The sequence below is a fragment of the Arachis hypogaea genome, chromosome 20 (assembly GCF_003086295.3).
Source record: "Arachis hypogaea cultivar Tifrunner chromosome 20, arahy.Tifrunner.gnm2.J5K5, whole genome shotgun sequence".
Lineage (NCBI taxonomy): Eukaryota > Viridiplantae > Streptophyta > Magnoliopsida > Fabales > Fabaceae > Arachis > Arachis hypogaea.
Genome location: NC_092055.1, coordinates 3,541,950 through 3,552,664, shown reverse-complemented (window position 1 = coordinate 3,552,664; position 10,715 = coordinate 3,541,950). Strand labels below are relative to the sequence as shown.

Here is a 10,715-nt window from a genome sequence, read left to right as displayed (position 1 = left end):
CCCAAGCAGAGCTATGGGGAGTTCATTATGGCTTACAGATAGCATGGAGTCTACGGATGAGAAGAGTTATAGTAAAGCTGGATTCTCTAAATGCAATCATGTACATTAAGAGAAACTCCAGTGACAGTCATGGCCACAGCCACATAATCCGAAAGATAGCAGAGTTGATGAAGCAACCTTGGAAAATTATATTTAGACATGTTTATAGGGAAGCGAATCGGTGTGTAGACTAGTTAGCTAGAAGTATTCAGAGTCAATTAACAGGTTATAGTTTTATAGACTTGCCTCCTTCAGATCTTCAGAGCTTGCTTATTGATGACTTAATGAGTCTCTCTATCTCTCGTATTATTTTTGTGTAGTCTTTTTGTTTTTGGGCTAGTGCCCCATATTATTACAAAAAAAAAAAATTGGCCAACATTTAATTAACAAAAAAAAATTAAATAATTTCACATTATTAGATGTAATTTCATACCATTAAAAATACTAATAATAACTAATTGATGAGTACAAATCACAAAATCTGCTGTCCTCTAACACTCTTCCTTGAATAATGCTGCATGTGCCAAAAACTTTGATAGGATAAAGGATAAATAGCCAATGGGAACTCATGATTCTAAGTCATTTATCACACATGTCATTTAGTTTTATGGCGAGATCCTTTATATCTAGTTCTGTGTTTGAGTTATTGCTGACAAATAAGAAATTAATTAGCTAAGTTGTTGTATTAATGAAATGTAATTAATATTGACAAAACAAGCAGCTAGGCATGCAGCTAGCTAGAGTAGTGTAGTAGTAGTGTCTGGATCTATGAAAGTGAAAGCTTAGTGCTGATCTCTTGTGTTTCTCTGCAATCATCATCACTTCCATCTCCGCCATGACTCAAACCTAGTTGCAAATCGGGCAACCTTTCCTCCCTTTTCTCCCTCTTCACTTCATTCAACTGCATATGTAGCAAATAATAGTAGTACATGAACAAAAACATTATATTATATTATTCATCCAGTGTATGCCCTTATTAATTTCTAACCCTAACTACTTTACCTTTATCCGAAATGGAGGATCAAATTCTAGCCTTAAATTATTCTTGGAGGTTGATAAATACTCTCTGATACTTGGCTGAACAGATTCAGGAATGTTGCCAATAGTAGGACCCTTGAACTTCCATTGATGATGATTGTTCATAATTTCCAAGGGAGGCCACTTCTTCTCTTCAAGGAAATGACTTGGTCTAATTGGTGCAATTCTGCAAGACGTATCCATCACTTGAACTTGGTTTGAACTCGATCTTCCTTGATGATTACTTGATGAGGACACAATTTCGTTGCTTGTTACTCTCAATCCTTGATGATTCAAATACAATTGATGTTGCCTAAAATAGAAAGAGATTACACACGCTAGGTTCAAATTTATATTTAATTAACGGTGAAAACTCAGATGAAGTTGACTTCACGTGAAGTTAATACCTGAAAACAGTTAGATGATTTGACTGATTTGAGTAAATTTTTATTAAACGGTTTTGAAGTATTAACTTCACGTAAAGTCGACTTCACATGCAAGTATTTTTGTATGAACAGAGATGAGATGAGAATTAAATCTGAACGTTTTAAATCATAGTAAAGTATTTGAATCTAATTGAATTATTTTTTATTTTTTAAAAAAATATTATTAATTTTTTATAAAAAATTTGAAAAATTATGACCTCTATTGTCTCACCTAAACTCCACTTCTATGTATGAAATTGATAATCTAAAATTATTAAATGATAATCGAGTTAAATTTATTAAATTATCTAATAATTTTCGATTATTAATTTGAGACGAAGATAACTGTAACTTAATTGTTAGCTAGTATATATATAGAGCATAATATATACCCTGAATCGGTGGCGATTGCATGTGAACGTGATGAAAGGGAGAAGTGGGGGTGGTGGTGATGGTGCATCAGAGAACCTTGGAAATGATGATGATGGTTGAAATTGGTTGCAAGAATAATGCCACCGTTTCCCATCTTGAAATGCTGATGAGGATTGAGTAACTCATGATGATTTCTACTACGTCCCACTACTTCATGCAATTGCCTCGATCTGTATGTTTGACCTAATACTGCATCCAGTGTTTAATCAAATAATGTTTGTCAGCTCAAGTTATTGAATTTCCTCATACATATCACTTTCCATAATTATGAGATACACAGATTAAATTTGTTGCCACTACTCTTCATACCCTAATAATCCAACAATTACGTAACAAGAAAAGCACATATCCATCCTCATAAAGATTTATATATAGGTTATATGTTTTCCAATATTAGTCGTCATATATTTGTTAGATTTATGTATAATATTATCTTTTTGTATTACATTCCTATTTTTATTCTTAAAATAGATAAAGATTTGTTTGGTTTGTGTTTTTATTTTTAATATTTTTTATTTTTTAATTTTATAAAAAAATAAAAAATAATAAAAATAATAAAATGTTATTTTTTGTTTTTATTTTTTATTTTTATTTTTTTTCATAAAATTTAAAAAATAAAAAATATTAAAAATAAAAACGTAAATCAAATGTTGATTTCCAATTTATATAAACATTTAACAATGCCAAAGGTTAAATTCATCCAAACAATATACTTAGATTTTAAGTCGGTAATTCTTTTAATACTTGTATTTTTTTTTTCATATAAGTTATAAAATTTTAGTATTAGTAATGCAATTTAATATTTGAAACGCAATAGATGAATTGCTTTAAAAACAACTTACATTATTATAAGAGTTTAATTTTAATAAATTAACAGTATCAAATATTTCACATAATTATTTAATTATATTTATTTTTTAAAAATAATCATTTATACAATCATTATAAAATAAACATACATAAAAATTAATTTATACTTTCAATACATTAAAATTAATAACAATGAGTTTGTTTAAAAATATATATAACTGACGACATAATTCATTTTGTATTATTTAATTGGTAATGTTAGAAAAATAAAAAAAATCAAAACTTAGTTTATTTAATATTTATTAATTGTTATAATAATTATTAAATATTAAATAAAATAAATTTTAATTATTTTTAATTAATTGTTTTTATCAAATATTTTCGTATTTAATTATTTTCCCTCCAAAAATTCCCATTTTCAGTACTTGTTGCGCTAATGAGAAAGAAATTCAGTATTCATTATTAATGATTTGCAGTGCAACACAAAATTGAAGTTAGCCCTCACCTTGGCCGGTCTCGTCAAGTTTCTTGCTACGATACATCTGAAATGAAAAATTAGATAATCACGAAATTATAATAATACAAGTGGTGATGTCTTTGCATCATGTTAAAGAGCATTCTACTCTCAATAATATATAAGCATGCATGTCAATATATATACCTGCAAGTGACTCTTGACATGAGCAATGCTGAGCCCTCTCACATTCATCAACTGAAGCACCAACTTGGGTGTTGCTCCTGTATATATACACCAATACAGTTATTTTTACGTAAAAGTTAATAATTAAGAGTTATTAAGGTTGTGTTTGTTTTTGAGAATAAGATAGAATAAGACACTGACAACTAAAATTTTGTGTTATTGTATTTTATTTGGTGATAACTAAAATAAATTATGAAATTTTTTTTTTTTCATTCAAAAAATTTGAGATGTAAGTTATAATAAAAAATATAATTATAAAAAATTAACAAGAATAATGAAAGAAAAAATAAAAAATAAATTATGTTCTTTATTAGTGTTTCTGTGTCCTTCTTCTCAGGATGGACACAAAATACACTAATTCAATGTCTATGAACACATTGTCTCTATCTATGTCTCTTCTATCGAACACGATTTTGTGTCTCTATAAACAAACGCAGTCTAAGTTACTTACTCTCTTGACCGCCAAGTCTTTCAACAGCATGAACAAAAGAGAGATGAAGCTCAGGAGTCCATCGAAGCCTTGGCATCTTGGATCTAACATATTGCCTAACTCCACCTCTTCTCTCATTGTTTTTGTTGTTACTATTTCTTTCATCTTCTCTTGAGTTTGATCTTCCGTTCGCATTGATCTCCTCTTCACATGCTGCCTCATCCTCCTCCTTCTTATTCTTACCTCCTCCTTCTTCTTCTTCTTCACTGCTTGCTTCTTCATTCAAATCAAATGAAGAGCATTTCTGGGAACAACATCCCAATGAAGAAGTTTCCTCATCTTCTTCAATAATAATCTCACCCGCATATTCTTTAGACATGTTTAATTTGTTTGTGCAATCACCTCAAACCAAGTTATTAGCAGTATTATGGAATGTGTATAATTAATTCACCGTCTGAAACAAACAAACAATCAAACAGGAAAGAGTATATATATGTTAATGCAAAGAAAGAAAAGAAAAGAACAAGAACACGTGAGGACAAGCTGTAATTTTTCTGCAACAATTACTAAGGGCTGCACGGAAATTCTATGAGGTGAGGTATGTATGGTAAAGTAACAATGTCAGAAATTATAGCGCAGAACCAACAAGCCATTTATTTATTTCCATTACCTAATAAGGAATAAAGACAGACATTGCCATTTTATATACTTATGTAGCATCCATCCAACCGTATCAGTAGAATTAGTTCAGAAAGTCATAAGTTAAGTATAAATAGTGCAACCAACTTCTTCTATTTACATTCTAGAATTTGTGATCTGATCACCAATGCGTGTATGCTTCAGATCTCTACATAATTTCTAGAATTTATAGTGTTAACTGCATTACATACTCAATCATATACATCTATGGAGTTAACTCCAAATATTTGCACGAATTGATCAGCTGAAAAAGTATTATTTAAGCTTGCAATTAAAGAAGCATATATATATATATATATAAAGATTATTCCTAACATGGAGTACTTCTGATGAATAATTAAACAGAAAATTAAGTTTTAGCTTATTTAATTTGCTATGTATTACTAGGCATGTGGACGAGAGCATATTACTTAACAATTATCTTTATGTGCATAAAAAAAATTAATTATTAAATTAACCACAATCGCATAGAATATATATTGAAAATGAGTTAGTAATTAATTTTTTTAAATTTTTTATTTTTTATTTTGCCAATAATAGAGCTAAAGATAGATATTAGGAATTAGTAAAACATATATGTTGAAGCAAGAGTGAGATTTAACAGGCACTCTTTGGAAAGATATATGTATTTAACAAGTGCTTTATATGCTCATCATACATATATATTATTAGAAAACTATAAATATATATATCTAAGAAGAAATTAAATAATAATTAGATGGAAACATTATTGTAATAAGAAGCCAGCAAAAGAAAGAAAGGAAGGCTTGCATGACCCTAGAATAAACCATACCCTTCAAAGAGGAAGATGGTTGAAGAAATTCATGAAGATAAAGAATTGCTAAAGCAAAAGCATATGTTATATGTATATCTATAGATCTTTTGGGAGTTTATTTCTTCATTTTTATGTTTCACCCTAGCTATAATGGAAAATAATAATACTAACTAATACTAACCATTTAAGATGATGATGCTTCTTCTAATGATGTGCCTTTCTCTAAGTGTTTGATGATCCAAAACATATCTTCATCAATCAGTAATTCCTTAGCTTGATGATCCAAAGCTCCACCTCCTATAGCTGTTTAACCTAAAGAATATAATAATTCATGAATAGATTATTGAAGTTGATAGATATTCAAAATTTCTCTTTCAATCATGCTTTGAAAAAGAAAGAGATGGATATTGGATAGAGCTAGTGGATTCATATACCTGGTTTATATTTTGATGTCTCTTGTTGGTGTCTCACATCCCATATCTTCTATCATTCAGCAGCAGAATTTGAAGTCATCAAGTTTAACTTATATATTAAAAAATAAATATAAACCAATAAGGATATATGTTGCCATATTGGTAAAGACATATATAATATAAAATTAAATACAACTCAAGTTTTTTCTTAGAAAATGTTAGAAGAATAAGTTTGACTTTCTTTTAGGAAAAACATTAGTCATCTTTCCTTATAATAAGAAAGAATGAGAGTACCTTTAAAATGCTATATAATTTAATCTAAATAAACATACATATACTTTTTTTTTTTTTCAAAAAACATTATTGAAAAAAAGAACAATGACTATATAGGATTATTAATTAGAATAAAATTATCACTATTGGGACAGGCTGCTATACTACTTGCATTGTTCTCTTTAAATTGTAATAAACCTACATAATGGAAACAGATGCGGCTGGTCCCTATTGTACTGTGGAAATCATGTGACAACTACCACCATTTTTCTCCCCCTCCCCGCCACCGGGCTTCTCTCTCCCTTGACAGTTGTTAAAATCTCTCTCTCTCTCTCTTGTGATGATCTTAATTGTGTTGACCTATGCTAGAGACTTCTTTGGCTCTATAATTGTGTGAAATATATTTTATCAAATTCTCCATGATGGTTATAATAATAATAATAATAATAAGGGAATCACTATGATGTCTAAACTTTGATACCTAATTTACTAAAAATAGTTAAAAATTAATATTTAATTTAAATAATATAAAAATAAATAATTTTAAAATATTAATAATTTATTTTAAAAAAATTAGACAAATTCGACACTAAAATGGTCAGTATCAAAGAATTGACCTAATAATAATCTTAAGGGTTATGTTAGGTAACAAATAATTTTTTTGAATAACATGAATAATCATCCAAATTATCCACCTAAATTTTAATATTAGAATAATTATCCGCACACATAGTGAAATAAATATCCGATATATCCATTGTTCACATTGTTTAATATTTTCATTGTCTACCTATACTTTTCCTAATCTCATAATTAGTACATAGCTAGGTGCAAGCAAGTATGTGTGGGGTCCACTCCTTCATCAACATTTCAATTTCTTCTCACCTAAACTTAGACTTTAATTCCACCCTTATTTCAATACCACTGTTGTGTACAAATTCTTATATGTTAGCTACTCTCTTCAACTTCTTTTTTAATGGCAACACACATGTTTCCACAGGCCTCCTCTAGTTCCCATGCGTGTCGTCTAATTCTTGGCCTTTTTTAAAAGTAATTTCAATTCAACAAGAGCTTAATAATGCACTAATAATGTATAATGTAAGGGCGTGTGTATGTATTATAACAAATAAATAATTACATAAAATAATCAATTCTGGTGGGAGAAAATAAATGTGCATAAACAAGGACGTGTATATATAGTTTAGTTTTAGAGGTTCTTTCAACAGCAATTGGTGAAATTATATATTGTAGATGAACATTTGACAAATTGTAATTAACTTTTTCTAAGTGCATGAGTTATGACTGGAATCTTGACTAATAGACTTGTATAGTTGTATATACTACCTGCATGCACGGGGAAGGAATTATTATTATTAACAATGATAATGATGATTTAATTTATATATCAATTGTTGCATACATCCAATGATGAAGTAAGAAAAATCAAGTCCAACTCCTCCATGCATTATTAGTCAAAATATAATATAATAACCCTCTCTAAAGTAAATTAATTACTTTAACTTGAATCACTTTCTTCACTCTTTCGTCGTCGCTATACCTTTCAAGTATCACCGAATTATTGGTATTTCGTTTTCTCTTTCCAAATCATAGAAGGTACTCCAACTCTCTCTAATTGCGTTTACTCCTCCTCACTCATTCGTCATTACGCCTCCTAAGCATCACCGTTTCATTTGGTGTCTTATTTTCTCTTTTCAAATCATTCTTCTAGAAAAGATACTCCAATTCTCTCTAATTACTTTACTCCTCCCTATTGTACTCGTTCATCGTCGTCGTTACACCTCCCAAGCATCATCGTTTCAGTGGATGTCTTGTTTTCTCTTCCCAAATAATTCTTCCAAAAAAGGTACTCAAACTCTCTCTAATTGCGTTTATTCCTCCCACTCCTTTGTTATCGTTGTTGTTGTGCCTCCTAAGTATCACCGTCTTATTGGGTGTTCCATTTTCTTCTTCAGTCAGGCCGTTATCATCTTCCAAGATATTATTAACTCTCATGAGATTAAAGTAATTCAGGTTAAAATAAACAACCAATTAAAATATGACACATAAAAAAAATAACTTACATGTTACTTTAGAGAGAATAGGGTAGCATTCACCAAATATAATATACTGCTTTTGCATTATTATTAATTAACAGAAACTTAGAGCTGGCCAATTAGGATATTATATTATTTACTTTCATATTGAGTAGTCCTTTCACTTTTTAACCTAAAAGCTTTATATTATTGTTGTAAAGGGAATGCATGGGAAGGAGAGGATTCGTTAGCAAAATGTTTGACAATCGAAACAATCGAATTAACTTTCTTGAAAAGGCAATTCTAAAGGAGAAGAGGGAGTTGAAAACTTTCATCAACTTTATTGACTTCTAACTATGCATCTATCTATCACAATTCTTTTGATTTGTTGAATAGTACACTACAACCCATATACATGGTTTTTATATACACCATTGTTGTTCCACATGCAATGAACGCAATCATACCAAGTCAATAAGTTAAGTAGCATTGCCAGTGTTTATTTCATTATCCATATTTGGTATCATGTTAATTTGATTCTTAATTAGTCCAGATGATTTTAAATTATGACTACAGATTATTATACTAGTGCAACGAAAAATGGCTCAACAGTGCAATATTGTGATTGAATATATAAATATTAATAATTGAGTTTAAAACCGTGAATTATTAGGCTACCCATGCATCGAATTCAAAGTTCAATGCAGAAGAAAGTAGTTAGGGAGACATTAATACAAGTTTGGTAGTAATTGATAATGGGAATGGTGGCACACGTGTATAGCAGAAAGAAGAAATTAAATTAAAGCAAACAAGGAAAAATTGTCTCTCACAAAATATGTGCTGGATCATAATTAAAGGGACCCTATGATTTATATATATGAATATGATTTTTATTTTTCATACAAAACAAATAATAGAGTTTTTCTTTTTTTTTTTTTTTTTTTTTTTTTGTTTCTTAGCTTCTTTTGGAAGAATTCAGGATTATTTTTGTCCCATATTTCCCAAAAATGGCAAAGACTCTCTAGAGGGTCCATCCACTATTCCTCATAGAGTATGACATCAGCATGACAAACACACTTCAAAAATTTCCATAATTTCTGGTAACAGATATTCGAAGAACTATATTGTTATTATTATAATAAAGGGTTACGTTTTTGCAGCTATTAGAGAAAACTAAACTACGTGGAAGAGAAAAATAAAATAGTAAAGAGGGACTAAATTGGAGAATATTATAATTAAGAAACTAAAAATGACAAGGTTTGTTTTGTCCTTCATGGATGAGAGTTGACATTTCTCATTATATTAACACACACAAGAATCTTTCAAAGAATTTGGAGCCTTTTCTATTATTTCATGGATCAAGACGTCCAACCTAGCATTACTAACATACATCAACGATCTACATTAAAATGCCATCAGATTAAGGAGAATCGTGTCTCATAGCACCATCAAATATTATTAATATATATCAATGTGCCGAGTTATATTATTATTACTAAGAAAAACTAAATATTTTTTCTTCCCTTTAAGGGCATAGTTGAATTTATACTTTTTGGATGTACCTAGGATGTTGGTTAGGGATGGAGCTTTGGATTATTAAACCAATATAATGATCAAGGAACAACGACCATAAATAATTTATAAAAAACAATGAATTTATGAGTAGGACTGGCAATTTATACCCTACTCGTGAGTACCCAATTTAGACCAACTCGTTAGGGTACGATTGCCTACCCAATCGCTGCGCGTAAGATAGGGTACGGTACGGGTTCAGAGTATACCCTATTCTACTTTACCCGCACCTCTAGTATATTATATAATATATATGTAAAAGTTATGTATACAGTGAAGAAAGTGAATATTGAACCTACAATTTTTTTTTATAAAAACTTAAAATAATTACTAAGCTAACTAACGATCATATTATTTGTAATTTTATATTAGATTTCTTTAAGATTTTATTGTTTTTAATTTTAATTTGACCTTAGTTTTTTATTTTCTATTTTATTAATATATATGAAATTTGGAATAGTTATTTTTCTGTGAGTAGGGTCGGATAGAGTAGGGTTTAGAATTTTAGGGTGCGGATAGAGTTAGGGTTAAGAAATTCTCAACCCACATATAGGGTATGATAGAATTTTATAAAAGTTTTCAACCTACCGATAGAATTAGGGTAGAGACCAAACCCTATCTTATTCTATCCATTGCCAATCCTATTTATGAGCGAAATTATATCATTAAATTTGACTAAATGAATATAAAATTTTTATAAAATATATATATTGGAGCTGAGGGAGGGAAAGGTAAAAGTATAGACGAAGTCAAATTATTGCAGTTTTTATTAGTTTATTTTGATTAATCAAGAGGCATGGGCTTGTGGGCTTGAGCAGTTGGATAAGAAGACAATTCCCGGGTCCACAAAGCCCAAAACCGAACCTGAAAAAAAAAACTTAGGAGGTTGGGTAACGGCATAAAATAGAAAACGTTCAATACTTTAATTATCGTTTGACTTAACTAAATATATTTTTGGTGATGAATTACATCATGACATTACAAATTGAATGGAGTTGATGTAATATACCTAACGAAGAATTTGAATTTCTCATCAACTAGTAAACTACGTGCAGACACATGAACTTAATGTATATTACTCCATTCACACACTTGAG

At 29.6% G+C, this 10,715-nt stretch overlaps 1 protein-coding gene across 1 annotated transcript; it reads right to left on the bottom strand.

Annotated features, from left to right (window-relative positions):
• Nucleotides 1–430: 430 nt before the first annotated feature.
• LOC112783490 (uncharacterized) lies at nucleotides 431–6,166 on the bottom strand. The gene is made up of 8 exons (XM_025826459.3): nucleotides 5,762–6,166; nucleotides 5,509–5,639; nucleotides 3,875–4,307; nucleotides 3,385–3,461; nucleotides 3,229–3,265; nucleotides 1,874–2,102; nucleotides 1,042–1,369; nucleotides 431–940 (listed from the first exon to the last, which is right to left on the bottom strand). The coding sequence occupies exons 3-8, from the start codon at nucleotides 4,230–4,232 to the stop codon at nucleotides 806–808; spliced, it is 1,164 nt and encodes a 387-aa protein (XP_025682244.1). The 5' UTR covers nucleotides 4,233–4,307; nucleotides 5,509–5,639; nucleotides 5,762–6,166; the 3' UTR covers nucleotides 431–805.
• Between the last annotated feature and the right edge of the window lie 4,549 nt (nucleotides 6,167–10,715).